Source organism: Callorhinchus milii, unplaced genomic scaffold, assembly GCF_018977255.1.
Source record: "Callorhinchus milii isolate IMCB2004 unplaced genomic scaffold, IMCB_Cmil_1.0 Scaffold2, whole genome shotgun sequence".
In the NCBI taxonomy this organism is placed as follows: Eukaryota; Metazoa; Chordata; class Chondrichthyes; order Chimaeriformes; family Callorhinchidae; genus Callorhinchus; species Callorhinchus milii.
The window spans coordinates 104,973,115-104,995,461 of record NW_024704743.1 but is presented as its reverse complement, the minus strand read 5'-3'; the positions used below and the strand labels follow the sequence as shown (position 1 = coordinate 104,995,461).

General features: G+C 40.2%; 1 protein-coding gene across 5 annotated transcripts in view; it reads left to right on the top strand.

The window, feature by feature from the left end:
* The window catches only part of st18 (ST18 C2H2C-type zinc finger transcription factor), a 143,687-nt gene extending 122,016 nt beyond the window's left edge, over window positions 1-21,671 (top strand). For 4 of the 5 annotated variants that reach the window (XM_007905907.1, XM_042332407.1, XM_042332408.1 and 1 more), the window contains 10 exons: window positions 1,764-1,879; window positions 4,858-4,920; window positions 10,370-10,438; window positions 12,855-12,917; window positions 13,014-13,097; window positions 13,748-13,969; window positions 15,067-15,158; window positions 17,194-17,297; window positions 17,662-17,805; window positions 20,962-21,671. In XM_007905907.1, coding sequence (XP_007904098.1) covers window positions 1,764-1,879; window positions 4,858-4,920; window positions 10,370-10,438; window positions 12,855-12,917; window positions 13,014-13,097; window positions 13,748-13,969; window positions 15,067-15,158; window positions 17,194-17,297; window positions 17,662-17,805; window positions 20,962-21,102 — 1,098 coding nt within the window. In that variant the 3' untranslated portion in view covers window positions 21,103-21,671. The remainder of the gene's footprint in view (window positions 1-1,763; window positions 1,880-4,857; window positions 4,921-10,369; window positions 10,439-12,854; window positions 12,918-13,013; window positions 13,098-13,747; window positions 13,970-15,066; window positions 15,159-17,193; window positions 17,298-17,661; window positions 17,806-20,961) is intronic. The other variant, XM_042332409.1, reaches the window with a different exon arrangement.
* Window positions 21,672-22,347: the final 676 nt, after the last annotated feature.

Genomic DNA, 22,347 nt, shown 5'->3' with positions numbered 1-22,347 from the left:
AGCATGGATACAGAACCGTCTGGGAGACAGAAAGCAGAGAGTTGTGGTAAATATTTTTCTGACTGGAGGGTAGTGTGCAGTGGTGTCCCCCAGGGCTCGATATTGGGACCACTGCTGTTTTTGATCTATATAAATGACCTAGACTTGGGTTTATGGAGTACAATTTCCAAGTTTGCAGATGATACTAAGTTAGGAAAAGAAGGAAATGGTGAGGAGGATTGCAGCAGACTGCAAGAGGACATAGACAGACTGGTAAAATGGGCAGACACACGGCAAATGAAGTTTAATGTGGAGAAATGCGAAGTGATGCGTTTTGGGAGGAAGAATGAGGAGAGGCAATGTAAGCTGATGGTACAATCTTAAAGGGGGTGAAGGAACAGAGAGATCTGGGGGTTCATATAAGTAAATCTTTGAAGGTGGCAGGACAGGTAAATAAAGCTGTTAAAAAGCATACGGGTTACTAGTCTTTATAAATAGGAGCATAGAATACAGAAGTCAGGAAGTTATGATGAATCTTTATAAAATACTGGTTAGGCCTCAGCGAGAGTATTGTGTTCAGTTCTGGCCATCACACTTTAGGAAGGATGTCTAGGCATTGGAGAGGGTGCAAAGGAGATTTACCAGGTTGGTACCAGGAATGAGGGACTTCAGTTATCAGGAGAGGCTAGAGAAGCTAGGATTATTCTGCTTGGAGCAGAGAAGGTTAAGAGGAGACTTAATAGAAGTTTTCAAAATGATGAAGAGATTCGATAGAGTGAACAAGGAGAAACTATTTCCACTGGCGGGTGGATCAGTAACCCGAGGACACCGATTTAAAATAGTTGTTAAAAGAAACAGAGGGGAGTGAGAAGAAATGTTTTCACACTGTGGGTGGTTCGGATCTGGAATGCATTGCCTGAAAGGTTGGTGGAAGCCAATTCGTTAACAAAATTTAAGAAAGAAGTAGATAATATTTGGGGGGACAAGTTTGCAGGACTATGGGGAGAGAATGGGGGGAGTTGGGTTGATTTGGATTGTTCTTATCAAAGAGCTGGTACAGACACGATGGGCTGAATGGCCTCCTTCTGTGCTGTATAATTCTATGATTCTATGATCACCTGTGAGATCTTATCACAGCTGAGGTCAGAAAGAAATATATGGGGTTTCTTGGAGGAATTGTAATGTTAGGCATTTTTTTCCAAAATTGCACTGTCAGCGTTTCAGGTCCACGACCCTTCGTAAGAATTGAGTCAACTGAGTCAACTCAGATCTGATGAAGGGTCGTGCACCCGAAACGTTAACGCACTTTCCTTTCTCCATAGATGCTGCCTGACCCGCTGAGTGTTCCCAGCGACTTTTGTTTTTGTTTCAGATTTCCAGCATCTGCAGTATTTTGCGTTTATTTTAATAATTCCGGCTATTTACTTCACGCTACTTTCTAATGCAATTAGGTCCGGACCAGCAGCTTATAAACAATGTTAGAAATCTTTACCTCTTGGTTCTAATCTGAGATGTGTGGATTCTGTGCATTAATTGGATCTTCCAATTTGCGAATATCAAAAGCTATTAAATTCACAAGAGAACCAATTGCAAATCCAGCAAAGTGTCATAAAAGGCGGGGCACCAAAACAGGCGAGATAAATGTTTATTCATACAGCGCTTAAAACATACTTGTAGTAAATTAGCATTTAGAGTTGTGTATTGCATCCAGCATTAAATGTTCATAAATGCTGCTGCATCAAGTCCATTGATGTATTGATTTATTCACTGGTTTGTGATCACAGAAGGAAGAGACTGATCCTGAAGAAAGCATGGAGGAGAGGAAATACCCTGGTGATGTCACCATTTCAAGTCCTAAATCTAAAATACAGAGCAGAGATTCAAAGAAAGAACTCATAACGTAAGTTACATTATGCACCTCATCATTACTTACCTCAATCCTACAGTTAACTTCTTATATGAACAGCAGGATATTGCTTCAAATAAACCCTTTCAATGGATTGATGAATTGCTCAGATGTTTAATATAATTCAGTTCAAAACACTACGGTTGAAAGAGATCTCGTATTGAAAGAGTTGTTTAACTAATGCTTCACCACTAGAAAAAGCATCTCATAACGTAAACTACATTTTCAACAGAGAACGTAGTTTCTCCCAATGTCCTGGCCAACAATCCTACAAATAAAATTGATTACTCACTTTTTAACTGTTTCATTATGACAACGATTAAGAAGATATCAAGCAACTTCCCATGAGGAGGTGAACAAATACAACAGTCTTCTCCCCAAATCCACTTCCGCATGGGCAGAGATGCTTGAAAGCATCTCACCCAAGCAACCAATGCTATTTTTGCCTAGTGTTGGGAATTAGGAGTGAGGACAAAGCTTTCATCGGAAAAGACACCACATGGTATTAGGACACCCATAGACTAAAATTTGCCTATTTTAAATGTGCATGTGTTGAGAAGGAAAGCAACCTGTTTTAACCCACAGTAATACAATAATGATATCAATTCCATGAAAATCACCTGAATGCACCATTTGCATAAATCTTTGCACCTTCAGTTCATTTAAGAAGAGGGAGATTGTCTGGTGTCCTGGTCAACAATTCCCCAAGATAAAATTGGCACTCACTTCATGGCTGTTTGTGAGGCATTGCTGTGTGTAAAATTGGCTGCCAAATTCGCCTACAAAATACACAAGTCACAGCTTTACTCCATAGTAAAATTCTGTGAAACATTGTGAGATTTTTCGCTGACGAGATAAGATGCTATATCAAATGCAAGGATTATTATTATTATTATTTAATCTATTTACCAAACTGCAACATGCAGCTCAAGTATTTTAATTCCCAAGTCAAAAAGGAAGGAAAATTGCGTGCCAAGACCCTTTTAAACATTTTGTTTGTGAGGTTGTGGCATGTGTTATCAACACATCCAATCATTATAGACGCTAGATACAAAGGTAACAGAGCATAAAGAGTATAGGTCTTCTATGCAGTCGGATGTTTTCCTCTTTCACCAGGCTGCTCTCCCTAGGAACTGGCAGAGAGGTCTGTGTTGCATCTGCAGTAATATATTGAAAAAGGTAACGCATGGGGGAGTGTTGTGTCTTTCACAGGAATTGATATTGTACTTGCTCACAAGCACTAAAAATGAAATATTCAATCATAAATTTTTGCAAATGCATTTAAATAATGTCTCAAGCATTGTCGTGTCCACTGAATAGACAGATGGGACCTCGGTTTGATGTTGCATCAAACATCAAACTCAACGTCACTCCAACTCAACGTCAGCAACACCAAGGCCCTCCTGATTGGCTCGCCCAATGCCTCCGCACCTCAGGCGCTGGCAGCATCAGCCTCCACGGCTGCACACTCAACCTCACTAAGCCAGTCAGGAACCTGGGTATCTTGTTTAACCCTAAACTGTCCTTTCTCCCCCACATCCGCGCCATGACCGGCACTGCCTACCACCACCTCCGCAACATTGCCAGACTTCACCAATGCCTCACCCCTCAGGCTGCCGAAACCCTCACCCATGCATTTGTCACCTCAAGGCTTGATTACGGGAACTCCCTCCTCATCGGCCTTCCCAACTCTTCCTTCGCAAGCTGCAGATCATCCAAAACTCTGCAGCTCTTGTACTCTCACGCACCAGGCTCCGTGACCCCGTCAATTTCACCCTCGCCCGACTCCACTGGCTCCTCATCCCCCAGAGGATCAAGTTCAAGATCCTCGTCCTCACCTTCAAGGCCATCCATGGCCTTGCCCCCTCCTACCTCTCTGACCTGCTGACTCCCTTAGAGCCTGTCCTCTATTCATCGGGCTCCGGCCTGCTCCATGTCTCCTGCCCGACCCGCCCTACCATCGATGGCCGGGCTTTCAGCTTCTCTGCCCCCACACTCTGGAACTCCATCCCACGGTCCCTTCGTATCACTTCCTTCCTTGCCTCCTTCAAGGTCGGTTTCAAGACCTTTCTCTTTGACCGTGCCTTTAGTCTCCCTCCCATCTCTCTGCCTTCCCTCACCCCTACACCACCCCCCTCCCCCATGCTCGGGCTCTGACACCTGACTGTTCAGCACTTTGGGACGTCCTTCCAACGTGAAAGGCGCTCTATAAATGTAATTTTGTTGTTGTTGTTGTTGCAACATCAGACTGTGGTCCCATCTGTCCATTCAAGTGGACGTTAAGATACTGTGATTCCATTTGAAAAAAAGAGTTTGTTTCGGTGTTCTGGCCATCAGTCCTCTAGTTGTTAAATTGTTTATGGGACAGTCGACAGTAATACTTTGTGAAGCACTTTGAGTCATTTTGACAACATAGACACGACATCTAATGCAATGATTGTTTAACACGCTGCGGTTCTGAATGCTGCTGCAGCAATCTCAAACCTCTGTAGATCAGGATGGATTAATAGGAGACGCTCCAAAGAGCTTCTTGTGTTTAAATGCACGGAGCACTTCAGTGGTTTGGTGGGTGGGGGCGCAGAAGCAGTAAGTCCAACGGTTGTAGCAGGCAGCTCGGGCCCACCCATTGCAACAGGCTCAGGGACAAGGGAAGAGGGTGATTGCACAGACAGTTAATAGACCACATTGACAGTTTTTGTCAACAATAAGATCAACGATAATTTTAACATATCACTAGTTACGATTTTCACCCCAGTGATGCAATATACTCAATCACGGGTGGCCAAAGTGTTTCTCCTTTGGCAACCTGAGACTTAAAGAGCTTTCCCTGAATGTATAAGGAAATATACTGGCTTAGTGATTCATGTTGATTTCCAGGACTATAAATAGCTGGCTGACCGTGCAAAGCTAATCTTGGTGATACTGTAACTGCTGATATAATGAGCACACTTCTTACTTATCTTCTTTCACAGTTGCCCAACTCCAGGTTGTGATGGTAGTGGCCACGTAACTGGAAATTATGCTTCACACCGAAGGTATGAGTTTATTTGCCCTCCCCAAGATAATGTGATATAAGAACTATCAGAGATGAGAAAGTGTTATGTCAATTTGGCTCAGTTGGAAGCATTTCGACTCTTGAGTAGAAGGTTGTGGGCTCAATCCCCACATCAGGAGTAATCTAGGCTAACACTACACTGCAATACAAAGGGAATGCTATATTGCTGCAGGTACCAACATTCAGTTGTTGTGCTAACCCAAGGTTCTCTATTCTGGTAAATGTTAGAGATCTCATGGTATTACTTTTAAGGAAGAGCAGGAAGTTTTCCGCTGATCTGCCTATTTTTTTTCCTTCGTCTAAATTCACAAAAAAACAAATAATTGATTTTTCATCTCACTGTCCTTTGTGGGATGTTGCTGGTGCAATTCAGCTCCCACGTTTGCTCAAATAAGAACATTCACTGCACTTCAAAGTAAGTCATTATGTGGAGCACTTTGAAACATTTCAACACAGTAAAGTGTGTGTTATTCGTTTTCACATCTATCAGAGGATGACTATTTACCAGCTTTTTCTCCAGTATTATTGCCAGTTGAACTTTCAATTCCATTTAAGTGTGTTCACACACAATAAATGTGTACTTTCAGAATGCGGTACATTTTTTAATAGCATTCTCACCTCTGAGTTAGAAGGTTGTGAATACAAGTCCAATTTGAACTCATACAGTCTAGGCTGACACACGCATCTAGTGCTGGGGGTGTGCTGCATTGTTGGAGGTGCCATCTTTCAGATGAGATGTTAAACCGATTCCGTCCGTCAGGTGGAGATTAAAGATCCCATGACACTACTCGGAAAGAGAGGGAGTTTCTCCCAGTGTCCTGGCCAACAATCCCCTAGGTAAAATAGGTCATTGACTTTAAGGCGGTTTATAGGACATTGCTGTGCACGAATTGGCTTCCATATTCACTTACACTATACACTACAGTTTACAGTATCTCCTGTGAAGTGCTTTAGAAATCCTCCTGACGTGAAAGGTGCTACATCAAATGTAAAGATTATTATTATTATAAAAATCAGTGTTAGAGTTAGGCTAGTGGAACAGAATGGTCTATTGTAAGTGTGTGTGCAATTAAGAAACATTCGTGCAAACTTTAGTGTTCATTTTTATTTTGTATTCTGTAACATTTTTACACCTGTACAAGCGAGTGGGAGAAGAGTTCCAACATGTTTGTGTGACCTATGTCTGGGTCTCTCATTGAGACCTGAAATTCCATTTACAATTAACGTATTGTTTTGAAATCTAAAATCACAGAGAATTGTGGAAAACAATAAAATTCTGCCTTAATTTCTGAAGTATGTTTCCTGCAGCTTCTTAAAAAGAACCAGCTTTCAAATACAGAACTAAATAATGTGTCACATTTCCGTCCCATCTTACATTTCAAGACAAATTGGGCTCACAGGCTAAGGCTAGGTGGAATTTAAGGCCACAGGACAACAACAACAAATTACAGGACTGGTGGCCTGTTCAAGGAGATCTGTCAGGAAATCAGGCAAATTAAACTCAAATGTAAACTCAAATCAGCCCAGGCAGCTGATGTGGAAAACACAGTTTGCTCAGTTGAACACCAAATCTGGGATTAGAAGATTCTGGGTGCAAATCCCGGTTTATCACTTTGAGTTTCGCATCTAAAATATTCTGTTTATGTGGGGAGGGTTGAAATGGCTCTGGATAGACATGGCTGGCAAAGCAATGCAGAGTCTACAGTAATCCCGGGCAGGCTTGGTGGTTTAGACATCTCCTCAGCCCTGCAAGGCATAGCCATGGGCAGTCCTAACTGGATAAGTATCATGCTGCCCATTGTTACCAAATATATAGCACATTGTCACTTGTCTCTGGGTACCCAGAGGGTGAAACCTTGGGCAAGTTTCCTTACTCCACACGCCTAATAATAATCCCTCCAAAAACCAAAAACAATAATAAATTGGTCATTTTCAATCTAAGACTGTTTGTGGGACATTGCTGTGCGCAATTGGCTGCCGCGTTCGCCCACAAATATACAGTCAATTCACTTTACAGTGTGTTCTGTGAAGCGCTTTGGGACGTCCTCCCAAAAAAAGCGCTATATCAAATGCAAGGATTATTATTATTATTATTATTATTATCTGGCAACTGAGGGTGAAGCTTCAAACTGAAATCTCACAGAGTATCTTTGTTTGCTCATTTTACCCCTTGATCCTAAATCCACTCGGGCACCACTCAGATGATTTTTCCTCTCTGAACCGTGGGGCATTGAGTATATCTATAGGACCCTGACTGCTGGCCCCTTTTAAGGTAGAGATCTACATCACTATAAGAGGCTATTCAACTCATTGTATAGCTAAACCCAGATCAGCTAATTCAATGGTGAAACAAGTGGATATCGAGCGTGGCTGCTTACTTAGTTAGATTCACTCTAGGCTAATGGCTTCATCAACTCAGCCATTTTGGAGCCCTCCTTAGGGTTTTTGCAGAAATAAAATGATTGAGAGAGACGTGCTTGTATTACCCTGATTGTGCCAAATGTTTTGTAGCCCATTCTGAATAGTGTTCTTCCCCTTTAACTCACGAGTTGGGGGAGCAGTGGTTAGTTTTCCATTGGAAATGCTCTGTAATGCCTGAGTCCTACTGACTTTTTTTCCCATTGCAGTTCCACAGTTTTCTGACTAGCACAACACTTAACTCTTGTGTAAAGGCAGTCCTGTGCTCAGAAATTATTCCTTATAAACAACATTTAAGAGGCCAGTTTTAATGCTAGCCAATCAGCCAGACAGCCCTCACAAAACAAAATGTGAGGGACGAATACTGAATATCAGAGTTCTCTAACCACGTTCTTGTGTGTGTTCCCAATCATTGCGATTACGAGCAGGAAGAATAAATCAGGCATCCACACTCCAAGTCATTTTACTGCTGGAGGACATATCACTTTTCTTCCAGCGGTAGAAACTGGGCATAAGAGTTTCTGCTGCAATACCAGTATTTGCCTGATAACTAAATTGCAGCACACAAAACACAGAACAGACAATTTGGTAATGACTGTGCTTTGTTATTTACACACAATATGCACAATTTCATCATGATGATTTCTGCCAATAACTGTATCTTGTCTGAACAGAACAATTGTCCCAACATTTGTGCCAGCATTAAAAATTGCTTCCTAGTAAGCTGCATATTTGGTTAAAAAATATCTCAAACTACCCTTGTGCTTATCTGAAAGGACACACTGCAATAATATGGTATGCATTGTTTGTGATTTCGACTGAATTGCATCTGAATTTTAAGTGATTTAAATTAATTTTTACCTGGTTGTATTGGAGGAATTATTGTGATGCATGCTAATCTCCTCGATATGTTTCAGTAAATAACAATAAAAAAACTCCCGCTGTCTCTGAGGTTAGAGTAGTATTAAAGCATTGCTTATATTGCACACTGGTTCAGTTTACTCATTTGTATAGTGCAAAGGGGGTTTTGCTGCCTGTTAAACTTGCAGGAAGTATTTTAGCTGAGTTTTGTTCTGACACATAGTTTGATACAAATTATTGTGCAGTTCTGCAAAGGGCATTATGTCCATTTAATTCCAATGCAAACAAAAGAGTAACTTAAAATAAACTATTGGGCTTCATTTGCAACAGTGGTACAATCTCCTCCGCTATCTGCAAAGGGAAATAAGGNAAAAAAAGAGAAATGCTTTGAGATACATTATTTTGTCACTTTCCAAGGTCTTGATATCCTTCCTAAAGCGTGGTGCCCAGAATTGGACAAAATACTCCAGCTGAGGCCCAACCAGTGATTTATAAAGGTTTAGCAGAACTTCCTTGCTTTGTACTCTATGCCTCTATTTTTAAAGCCAAGGATCTCGTATGCTTTTTTAACAGCTCCATCAACCTGCCTTACACCTTCAAAGACCTGTGTATGTGAACCTCAGGTCTCTCTGCTCCTGTACCCCCTTTAAAACTGTGCCATTTATTGTATATTGCCTCTCCTCATTCTTCCTCCCAAAATGCATCACCTCAAACTTCTCATCGTTAAACTTCATCTGCCATGTGTCTACCCATTTCACCAGCCTGTCAAATGTCCTGCTGCAGTCTGCTGCTATCCTCCTCACTATTTACTATGTTCCATGTATCAAATGCAAGGACTATTATTATTATATCTTATCATTTACAGTAGATTGACACGTACGTCTGATCTCTTGGGCAAAGTAGAACATGAGCAATTTAAGTTTGAATGCATGTCAAATTGCAAATGCAGAATATAGCATGATCCAGAAACCATCCTGTGACACAGAAATGTTAGGTCACGTCCTTTGTCTTTACTTAGTGTCTCAGTAGGGTCTAAAACACAATACTCGCGACCTGAATTCACACAGGATTTATCGATACTGAATCCTGGCAGAAACCGGAGTGTGTGGCACTCTGATGCACTCCAGCACAACCAGGGGTAGATCCCGCCAGAACAAGCGTTCCCACGAGCCCACGTGATGCTAATGTGGTGCAACAGCGAGATTCACAAGCAAATCTTGTGCCAAATCATTTTTTTGACCCCAGCGTAAACTTGAACCCAATGCGGATTCTGAAAAATGCAGTCAGTTTGGCTGTAAATTTTAGATGGGTGAGAGTTGTGATGGGGATCACTTCAGAGAAAATTCCACCCATTTGGTATCTGACCAAACGGTGTAACCCACGCACTCCGACTAAATTCATGTGGTTGACGCTGAAGTGGCTTGTTGACCAAGAGAGTGACATTTGAGTGACAGTTCCTGATATACTGGCTTAACATAGCAAAAAATAGTCCGCCCGTGACTTTGGGCCCATTTTGAAGAAGTCAGGAGTGTGTGTTGCTCTTACCCCACCCAGACACCGACAGGGTGGAATGTTCCATAACATGATGATTATTGACGATGATATTTGTATCTTCAAGTTGTAATTATCATCTTAATATAGCTATAAAGTGGGGGAGAGAGGAATTTCTTTCAGAGCATTTTACAACAGACTGAATGCAATAAATCAATCACATCTATTTCAGTTCTGAAATGTCACAAATTTACCTCCCCTCATAATACATTGCTGAAATGATGGTGCCAACGACACAGGTTAATGCACAGTAAGCAATGACTGTAAATGATACACCTGAGGAGTTTGGCAGGAATTTATAACTTTCTTTTAGTGTTTTGAATCATTCTAAAATATTACCAACCAACTTAAGAATATGTAACAATTAACCTGGCACCTGGAAATCTGGCCGTCGATTCAATATTTTAAAAAATCTATTTGGGGAAAAAAAAGTATGCAATTGAACGCAGAGTTTAAATCTAAAGGTGTGATTCTCGGTTGGCAGCTTACCTGTAACAAGGTGAAACACACATTTGTTTTTGGAATTTGTTGCTTTTTGTCCTGCTTAGGGCTTCTTTATTATCAGAAAGGTAATGAAAAACACATTTTTCTTTTTGCAGTGTCTCCGGTTGTCCTTTAGCTGACAAAAGCCTTAAGAGTCTTATGGCCGCCAGCTCCCAGGAACTGAAGTAGGCATCAAACTCTATTTTTATATAATTTTTTTCCAGGTTTGCTCCTTGTATTCCCAACAAGAACTCCAGTTTCAGTGTAGCCTTCTTCAACCAGACTGATTGTGCGCTCAAGTCCGTCTTCTCAAACGCCTGTTATCAGTGTCACCCTGTGAAAGGTTGAGAGGAAAGTGCCTGTTTATAGCAGGGAGACAGTCAGTATAATTTTTGCTATATGTGGGATGTGGAATCACATAGTCTAAGATGACACTCCAATGTAGTGCTGAGGGTGTAGTGTGATATACAATGTAGTGTTGGAGGTCCCATCCTTTGGATGAGATGTTAAACCGAGGTCCCGATTGCCTGTTCACATGGACGTTAAAGATTCCCTGACACTATTCGAAAAGAGAAGGGAGTTTCTCCTGGTGTCCTGGCCGACGATCCTCCAAATAAAATCGATCACTCGCTCCATGGTGTGTGTGGGACATTGCTGTATGCAACTGGCTGCCGCATTTCGTCCAAAAAATTCAGTCAATCCACTTGTATATCCTTTGAAGCGCTTTGGGACTCTCAACAACATGTTAAGGTTGTTGAAATGCAAGGATTATTATTATTAATTTCCTACTTCTTTTAAAGCTTTATTAAAAAGGACTCTATTTCAAATACCAATGTCTGCAATAGAATAGAGCAATCTTCTTTGTGTGTTTGTTGTGACTGTAACTGATTGTGTGTGTGAGAGAGACTCCATGTTTGCATGTTTGATTATGTGTGGTGTGTGCATATATGAGATTATGCGTGTGTAATTTGTGTATGAGTGCGTGATTATATGTGTGCGCCTGGGTGCATGTGAATGTGTATGTTTGCTTGTGTGTTTGTGTGCTCATGTGATTAATTCTATGCACTAGTGGAATAAAATGTTGATCTCTGATAAAATCGCAGTTTGTAGTAGGTCTTTGTTCATTGGTTGTTTTACTGCTATATAAAGTGTTGTTTGGGATAAGGATAAAAGTGATAGCTCATAATGCAAGAGTTACAAGAGTCATTCATTCCAAACAGCTTTGAGATGTATGGTGATTTTGATTCTTTTAAAAATGCTTTAGCCTAGTCCAATAGTATAAGTCCTTGGACATCATCAAGAAGATATGCAGAGCAGATGCCAAGAGGGCCATAATTGCGCCTCAGTCCTAGCTTGTGAGACCAGTTTGTCTTAACATTTAGTATTGTAAAATTGTGGAAAAGTATTTGATTCATTATTCATTTAGAAGCTGGTTTTGTTCAGTTATTAGAAAGGAACAGCTTCCAAATTAAAATTAGTCTGAGAATTTTCCATAATATTGTTCAATCTTAAATCTTAAAATCTCATCATCTTAAATTTTGAGATTTTTAAATTTAAAACAAAGTAGAAATTCAAGCCCTAATTGCTTTCCCACAGGAAGGTGAACAGGCAAAATGGGGTGATATAGGAATTCACCTCAGAGCTTTCTCACATACAGTAGTGAGCAACTTAAGGAATATCATTCCAGAGTGTTTTTAACTAATCAATACCCTTTGAGTCAGATAATGAAATGGGCAAAACAAACATTAAATAAACGAGTGGCTTCATTTCAGAATCAAGCTCATTGTTCTAAGTCATTGTGTTGCCTTCTAAACCCCATTTGGACCACCCTAGATACTTGCAAAATGGCTAGTATTTGAAGATGTTCATTCCATTCACTTTGCACTGCAGAATTTGCAGGTTTAATGTCAATTTGTTTGCACGTATTTGCCGGTCCAATTGCAAGGACACTTGTGGTGGTGTCATCTGAGGGAGGAGGCAAGGGGAAATGCTACCTGTGGAGGGAGGGAGTACTGATTTGGAAGGAATACAATTACAATGCAATGTTGAGAAGGAAAAAAAATCCTTTGTATCCGAATGCTGTTTTACTTATATCACTTATAAGCTTTGTTGTGCCTCAAACTTTTAAAAATGCTCCAACCAACCTGGTGAGTCCAAACACCAACATGAACACCAACATGCTGTTTTGTTGGTCAGCCAGGTGTCTGAAAAGCACTGAATGCTGCAAAAGTACAACTGGAAATAAACGAGATAAAAATTGTGTATCTGTAGTGTAGATGGTACCTTTGTGTTGTTGGCAGTTGAATTAATTTGTTATACTTGTAACACTATAACATCAAGCCTGCTGTGTCTGAAGACCAGCTAGAATGTTGTCCAGATTGTCAAACTCACTGCTGAAGCTTCCTCAGGACATGGAGGGTATTATGTTCACATCTGTGTGAGGTGTCCACAGTGCATCAGCTGCAAATCTGATTGCTGTGTTCTTAATAATCAGACAGAAAATTGATTTAATACCAGATCACAGTCCAAAAAGTATAATGCCTGTCTTTACATACAGTTCCTTGGCTGCTCTAAAATTCTTACCTCGTCTCTTTTTGTTAGGTGTCCGACACCTGGTTGTGATGGCTCCGGTCACGTGACTGGCAACTATGCTTCACACAGAAGGTAAGCCAGGTTAACATAATACTGCAAGTCATAAGGCCAGTGTTTGCAAACGCTGGATTCACTATACATGAATGTACTATTCATTGTATCTTCCAGCTTATCGGGATGCCCACGTGCAAAAAAAGGTGGCATTAAACTGACCCCCAGTAAGGATGACAAAGAAGATGCGGAACTAATCAGGTACGGACGGCAACAGCTGATTAGCTTACAAATTCTATTTGGAGAGAGAGTGAATTAGAAGGTACCTGTTGGCACAGACCTAAGGAGATTTTTTTGTGCAGTTTGTCTGCTTTTGGGAATTGCAAAGAGCCACTCTGGAAGTTGAGTGCACTGCCTCCAAAAGGCCATAGATTTAGAATTGATAGCACAAAAAGGAGATGTTGAAAAAGGAGATAAATATTTAGGAAGCAGAGGATATTAAGGGATAATGGAGAAAAAGTGGGCAAATGTAATTTAAACATCAGCGATGAGCTAATGCAATGGCAGAATAGGCTCTTAAAGCTGAATTGCCTTCTCCCATTCCTGTGACAGAATTCAAGTAAACGCATTGAAAGCTTAATTTCCAGAGTATTCAGAAACAATCGACAGTTTAAATAGATGTTACAGTGAGTTCGAAATAATAGTATTTCCACTAAAGTCATGACCTGGATTTCTCTTGTGGAAAATGTATTTTACGATCAGTTGGTGTATAATAAACAAAACTTTTCCATGTACATTTTAAAAATAACGAAAAATGTGCTGTGAATTTGTAGCTCACGCTTCACACAAAGAGACAATTGATTTGTACAGAAGTATGGTCATTTGGCAGCACTGTGTTTTATTTGTTTCAGATGCCCGGTGATAGGCTGTGATGGGCAGGGTCACATCTCTGGCAAGTACTCCTCCCATCGCAGTGCGTCAGGTTGCCCACTAGCTGCAAAGAGACAGAAGGAAACTGCTCTGAACGGGTCCCAGTTCCCTTGGAAACCTGGCAAAGCAGAAAGCACAGCCTGCCCTACGCCAGGCTGTGATGGGACTGGTCACATTAATGGCAGTTTTGTCACACACAGAAGGTTAGTGTAAACCTCCCTTTTTGCTGCTTTTCCGAAATTAAAAGACATTTCAACTACTGTGTAGCTGGATCTAAACTGGAGCTTGCTTGCCACATATTACCATACTTAATTTAATGCAGTTAGATTTAGCCACATTCGCATTCATCTTTTAACCTGCTTTTTATTCTAAACAATGTTGCTGATCAGTAAGTTGGAATTGTTTTTTAGGGAACCAAGTACTTTCTTTTAGTGTTTCTATCACATATATGAAGCGGGTCAGAATGTGGTGAAAATGCTTTAATCAGATCAGATATTATTATTATTATTATTATTATTATTATATAAGATAACTGAAGTCTTTTTTGTATACAACAAAAAACAGAATTTAAAAAAATATTAAGAATGTTAATAATGGTAAATCTGTTTATTTACGCCAAGCTTTTAACATGTTTTTCACGGAGATTTGGCATAAAAGGCAGAGTGCAAAGCATGTAGGAGCTAAGTATTCATGAAGAGATTGGCACTGGGGGCCCAACTGTGGTATCAACTCACGAAGGCGGTTACTCCAGATCATTGATTTGCATTACTGCAATATGAATCGATTTGCTCTCATAACAAATTGGTCCCTTAAAAGTTCTTTGTTCCACTCCCTCCCACCCCCAGTACATAATCTGTCATTGATGTTATCAATAATATTAAACATTTTGAACGCCAATAGTTTGTGGCGTTCTCCAAATGTTCTTTATCTGTGTCAGTAAAGAGTGAATATGCCTCATCTGTTTGAGAATTATTAGGAGTAAGATTAAAATCATTCATCCTGCTTTCAATCGCTATATTCCTCTATAGCTCATTACATTAAAACTATAAAGCAGGCATTCCCTTGAAACTTCTCTCACTTTATTTTGTACTGTTCTAAGTCATCATCTATTCTAAGGTTCCTTTGAATTGTTGACACCTCAAGTGCATTGCATGAGCAGAGGTGCTTGAGCTAACTGCAAAAATGCCTGTGAATAGATCTCATAACGGCTCAGCAGTTCAGTGTAAATTTGTAGTTTAACTGAATTTGCTTCCTTAAAATGGAGATGGAAAGTTGCTTTTGACTGTGTGTATGTCTACAGTTTGTCAGGATGCCCCCGAGCCTCCCTAGCGCTGAAGAAAGGCAAACTCTCGGGTGATGAAATGATGACCATCAAACTGAGGGCAAGCAGTGGTAAGAACAATATGAAGCCCTGATGCCCCTCCTCTGGAACATCCTGTGCAAATATCCCTCTGCACTCTCCCTGCGCCCTCGTTGTTAAAAACTAATCTAAAAGCAATCTTTTCAACCGGTCATTCAGTGAGTTCAGTCCTACCTGCACTACTTCTCACCGTACTCAACTTCAACCCTATTGTTGTGAAGCGCTGCAAATAGTTATCTTATTTGAAAGGCACTCTATGGTTGAAAGCGGCCAACCTGGCTCAGTTGGTGGCACTCTTGCCTGATTCAGAAGGTTATGTGTTCAAGCCCTATGTTAGGACTTTGAGTTCATAGTCCAGTGTGGCACTCCAATACAGTGCTGGAGGAGTGCTATAACTATCAAAGGTATCGTCCATTGGATTTACCTGTTTGATATTATAGCATTGGAGAGAGTACAAAATTTACAAACTGAGGCAATGGTAAATTGTGAAGGGAATTGCAAAAGAATGTTAGAAGTCATGCAGACTTCTAGCAGGCTAGCAGAATGGGCAGATAGATGGCAAATGAAGTTTAATATACGAAAATGCAAAGTAATTCACTTCAGCAGGAAAAATAAAGAAGCTGTCTATAGTCTGGAATGTAGGAACCTAAGTGAAATGGAGGAGCAAAGAGATCTGGGGATTCAGATCCACAAATCTTTAAAAGTAGCCACACAGGTAGCTAGGGCTGTAACATCGATCAATGGGGTCATGGGCTTTATATCCAGAGGGATAGAATATAAAAGTGAGGTGATGTTCAATTAATACAAAATCTTGGTTAGATCACATTTGGTTTATTGTGTCCAATTCAGGTCTTCACATTATAGGAAGGATATAACAGCAATGGAAAGAGCACAGCATAGGTTGATGATGATACCAGGGCTAGCAGGTTACTGCTATTAAGATAGACTGGATAGGTTAGGCCTTTTTTCACTCGGGAAGAAATGTTTAAGGGGGACCTAAATAATAATAATAATAATAATCCTTGCATTTGATATAGCGCTTTTCACGTCGGGAGGACGTCCCAAAGCGCTTCACAGAACACACTGTAAAGTGAATTGACTGTATATCTGTGGGCGAACGCGGCAGCCAATTGCGCACAGCAATGTCCCACAAACAGTCGTGGATTGAAAATGACCAATTTATTATTGTTTTGGGTTTTGGAGGGATTATTATTAGGCTCTGTGTGGAGTAAGGAAACTTGCCCAAGGTTTCGCCCACTGCCTGGAATTGAACTCAGGTCTCTCACTTGCAAAGCGAGTGCTCTAACCACTGAGCTACAGGACTCCACAATAGAAGTGTTTAAAACTATAAAATGGTTTGATAAGGTTAATCTAAATTTCCACTGGTTGGGGAATTCGTAACCAGGGGACACAAATATAAAATAGCGACTAGGGGATCTAAAAGAGAATTTTGGAGGAACTACTTCATGCAGAGGATAATGAGATTGTGGTACACACTGCCTGAAGTGGTGATTGAATCAGATAGCGTAGGTGCATTTAGGAGGAAGGTAGAACTCCACATGAGGTAGAGGATATGGAGGGAGTAAGGAATGGGTAAAGACTTGTATGGAGTAAAAACGTTGGCGCAGACTGGTTGGGGCCGAATGTCTTGTTTCCGTGCTGTACATTCTTTGTAATTCTTTGTAAGTTTTTGCCTATGACACTAGGAATACCTCCCCTCTCTTTTTGAATTGTGCTGCGGGTTCTTTAAAGTCATCCAAAGGACAGCATTTCTGTGAGTCCCGAAGTGGGGCTTGATCCCACAACCTACTGATTCAGAGGCGAAACTACTACCCAATGAGTCAAGCTGTCACCTAACACTTTCTTTAAAGCTTTCTAGAAGTATTAAGCAGCATGGCAAAGAGCAGGATACTGAGATTAAAAGATTTGCCAAGATTAAATAAACTCATGGAACATGCTTGATGGGTTGAATGGCCTCCTCCTGCTCCTGCTTTCTTCTGTCCTTATAAGGGCATGTGCATGACTTGTATTCCGTGACAATAAATCAGGTTCTTTATTTTGCTATAGGGGCGGAAAATGACGAGGAGATCAATCATTTGGATGATGAGATTAAAGAGTTGAATGAGTCAAACCTGAAAATGGAAGCAGATATGATAAAGCTCCAGACACAGGTAAATGATAACAAGGACTAGAGGTAGAAGCGCCACGAAAATGCCATTTAATGCATTTTTACACAAACTCTGAAAATGCTTTATCTGTAGAAAGGGGTTTCATGCACTTAAGTGCAAAATATTTCGGTGCTCTTCTTAAATGTTTTAAGTTTCTAATTTATTTGCTCTGCAGTGTTAGATAAGTATGGTAGCTTTATGATTTAGCTAACCCAACAGCAATAAGCTCAGCTTGTTGCACATTCCTAACTGCAAAGCGCTTGATACTAGCTGTCAGTAATAAATCAACACTGTATTTCTGTAAGTTTGTAAAAGTGACTTTTTACGCCCATTATGTAATTAAGAAAAATTATTTCTAAATTTTTAGATTACATCCATGGAGAGCAATTTGAAAACAATTGAGGAGGAGAATAAAGTAATTGAGCAGCACAATGAGAGTTTGTTAAAGGAATTAGCTGGTCTGAGTCAGGCCCTTATTAACAGCCTCGCTGACATCCAACTCCCACAAATGGTAAGATATCAAACTAGTAACTCAAACTAAAACATTTTTCAGTAGCATAATAACTATGAGAATGTGAGTATTTCTTTCTTGAACACCCCAACCCACTCCTGAATTCCCCAAAAAATGAAGTGCAATGTAATTGGTGCGTTTTGAATGAGGCAGCTCATTTTTTCCAGTATTATAACCCTAATATAAAGGAGATATTACTTTCTCAAGAGAAATAAAATTCAAGATCAGGGTCAATCTGAATACACGGGCTGCTGTTTCAACCTTGCCCATTGCTGCTGGTAGGATGGACTTACTTAATAAATGAAACTGCATTTTTTTGTGCTTGGTGGGATGTTTTATTTGATGTCATTGAGTCACAGACAATTTCCATTGGGAGGGAGACTGCTCCTGGAGCCGTGGGAGTCCCTGCACCCACAAGATGTGTCAAAGAGAGGATGGAGAGGAGCATTGTGACCATTGATTTGATTCCCGCCCCTCACCACCACCATCACAATACTACAACACTCTAATTGTGATTATAAAACTACATCCCAAGCTGGTCTGGTAGTTGTGTGATCAATTCACTTCCCTCCCATAGGTGAAGCTTGGCCTTTCCTGGAGTCCTGGCTTTAGTCAACTGGGTCTGACACATATAGAACCCACCATCAAGCTTAAAAGTATCAAAGTTAGACTGAGAGCTCCACATATGTCTGCCACCTACACATGGAGATGTCTCTGCATCTGGAATGGAATGTGTACTCTCTCCCTAAAGAATACACCCTCACTATGTACCCACAAAAGAAAGTCATCCCATTTTACAGTATTTCCTGTGAAGCACTTTGAGACTCCTCTTGACATGGAAGACGTTATACCAAATGCAAGGAGTATAATTATTATTTATTATATATAGTTACTATACACTTGGAAGAAGGTTCCATTAACAAATATTGTTTATTTGCAAAGATTATGACTGCGGCTGAAAATACAGTACTAGGAAACCAAGAAACTGAGAGGTAGAAATGCACCGTTACATGCAATGAGATCGTATTTTAAGTTATGCGGTTCAAAATTTGTCCGAATGCAATAGTATGAAACTTGAAGCCTGCAGCAGTTAATACTATCTAACCTCACGGTGCCACCTATTGGTGAATATCTGGTAAATGCAGGATAACCTGAAACAGTAAAAAGTCTAACAGTTTACATTCTACAGTTTGCCTGCAAATCGGATTTTGCGGAAGGCATATTAAATGATACAACTTTGGTGAATTTTACTGTAGTAATAAGGGCAACTCAGTATTCCAGCCCCTTTTTCACTGACAGCCCTAATAGCAATTTCCCACAGTATGTAAACTTTTATTTGTAATCAGAAGTAAGAGCTATACCTTTTACTGACTTGGCTTCAGAGGCTGACGAGTGGGTCGATATTGGTCTCCTCATTCCTCCCCATGGTATTAGAGCATCTTTATAACTTGATACCTCAACATGGCACAAACAAATATTATCACAATCTTAAAGGGGAGAGGGTGCAAAGGAGATTTACCAGGTTGGTACCAGGATCAGTTATCTGGAGAGGCTAGAGAAGGTTTAGAGGAGACTTAATAGAAGTTTTCACAATTATGAGGGGATTCGATAGGGTGAACAAGGAGAAACAATTTTATCAATAACAATTTTTAAGAGAGAAGTAGATAATTATTTGGGGAGGACAATTTTGCAGGGCTATGGGGAGAGAGCAGGGGAGTGGGATTGATTTGGATGGCTCTTTTCAAAGAGCCGGCACAGACACGATGGGCCGAATGGCCTCCTTCTGTGCTGTATAATTCTATGATTCTATGATAACAGCCAATGGACCAAAGGAAATACAGGTAAGTGCACAGTGTGGGGATGAACATGAGTTGGGTGCTAGAGGTTTTACGAATGAGAAAGATTTGGAGAGATGTGGTCAAAGGAAATCACAAGCTGCAGTCACTCCTAAGGATAGCTTTGAACCATGCGAGCAATTTGAGAGCCAGCAAGAATAATGCTTGCAGCATTGAGTAAAAATTCTTCCACACTCTTATGGGTGAAAATCTGCCATTTGCTGTAATAATTATCATATTGCAAAAAAGTACCATTTAAACCTGTATTGATTACCAACAGGTTTGGTAATCAATTCCCCCCCACCCACCCTCACCCCCCCAAGGTGGTAGCACACAGGTAGCTAGGTTGCACCTGAGAGTTCAGGTCAAACCATTGATACAATGGTGTGTGCTGCCACCTTTGTTGTGGCTCACGTGATCACTGTATTTGAGTCCCACTGCACAGAACACCAGGACTGCTCCGAGTTCAGTCACATTCCAGGTTGCGGGAGTCAAGTGCAGCAATGGGAAGAGGCGAACATAGTCTTTGGTCAACTTCAGGCATTTGTAAGTGAGAGACCTGGGTTCAATTCCAGACAGGGCGAAACCTTGGGCAAGTTTCCTTACTCCACACGCCTAATAATAATCCCTCCAAAACCCAAAACAATAATAAAATTGGTCATTTTCAATCTATGACTGTTTGTGGGACATTGCTGTGCGCAATTGGCTGCCGCGTTCGTCCACAGATATACAGTCAATTCACTTTACAGTGTGTTCTGTGAAGCGCTTTGGGACGTCCTCCCGACGTGAAAAGCGCTATATCAAATGCAAGGATTATTATTATTATTATTGTTCCGAAATCAGGGATGGGGGACGAGGGGAGGGAGGGAGAGTTCACACTCAGAGATGTCGATAATTAAAGGCAGATTTATATCATCCATTTGACAATTTGATCATATTATACGCAGCATTTTTCACTTCAGAGTCTCTGGAAACACCAAATTAGGATAAGAAAGAAACCAGGTCCTCAGCCTTCAATGACCATTCAAAGCTTTTTTTGTTTCGAATAAATATTGGCCTTTTCCTGCTATTTGAGAATGAGCACCTTGGTTAAAATTGAACATTCATTGCATGGCTGTTTGTGGGACTTTGCTGTGTGCAAATTGACTGCCATGTCTGCCCACAAAAAAACACACAGGCTCTCTACTTTACAATGTATCCTACAAAGTACTTTGAGACATCCTCCTGATGTGAAAGGCGCTGTAGCAAGGGTAAGGATTTAAAAATATATATTAATCGTGCTTGCACCTTCTCAACACCCAAATCTGTATTTTTCTCTCAGGAGCCAATCAGCGAGCAGAATTTTGACGCATACATGAACACTCTGACTGACATGTACAGCAGTTTGGAACGGAATTACACCCCTGAAAGCAAGGCACTTCTTGAAAGCATTAAACAAGCAGTGAAGGGCATCCAGGTGTGAATCTTGTCCGCTCGAGTCTCCCGGTGCCTCTTCTGTAAATGCTACTGACTTTTTTTTATTCATAGGCAGTACAATTCAGCTTCAAGTGTTTGACGCACATGTGATAGTGGCATGTCTTAGGAACAGCAAAAAATCTCCATTTACAACAGCCACTTAAGCAGGATGAGAAACCATCCCATCGCTGAGGGGCTGTAACTCAGAGGTATCAAAAGCAAGAGCTGGAACACTAGTTTCCCTTTGGGAAATACATGAAGCTTCATAATGCATTTGCAGTTCTTTTTATATCAATGCTGTGAAATCATGTCACCGAGTTACAGACCCCCTTTTGAAATCAGATTGGAGGCTAATTTCTGTAGTACAGCTGTCATGTTACTTAAAAAAAATTTTCAAATATTTTGAAGTGGACACATCATGTGCGATAAGTAAAAAGACACTATTATAAAGGGCTGATTTGTAACAATTTTCAAACCCAGCCTATGTGGGTCCATGATGCAATGCTGATTCTTTTAAAAACTAAATTGGAAGGGATGACAGCACCTATAACACTGCACTTAAGATACTTTCCTTTTGCACCAATTTGTTTTTTTTAATATAATTTGTTGTATAAAGTGTGTGATTAGGTTATTTTTTTACACCACATTATTTATTGATTTTATTTAAGATATTTTTGTTCTTTTAATCGCGTGAATGTTACTCTACTATATATTTAAAGGAATGGTTTTCTGAAAAAAGGTTTATAAAATAATTTTAAAATGACAAAAGAAAACAGATTTTTTTATATATATATATAAGTGACATTTCTCTTTGGGCTTTGAATGAGGAACAAATAACATTATTTATGTCTTTTGTGAGTTCCGAAGCAAAAGATTTTATTTTAGTTGTGATAATTTGTTTTCTGACGCATTTATTTTCTTACCACTGTGTTTTGCTAGATATATATTTTCTTTTTATATTGCATTTTGTACAACCAACTGAGCAATCAAAGTGAGACATGCAAAAGGAAAGTGTAACGTGAATCACATTGCCCTCTAGTGAAGATACTGAGCTGAAAATTACATACAATACAATGTGCAAGATTACTTATCCTAGTGATAGTTCATGACAGATAAAGTCTGCATATCAGGGACTACTGTACAGTAATAGAGAAGCAAAGGAACTAGAGAAATATCAACAAATGGCTTCTATGAAAAGGTTTTTATTGATTTTTTTAAAAAAACTATCAAATGTCAGACACTTCTTATGCAC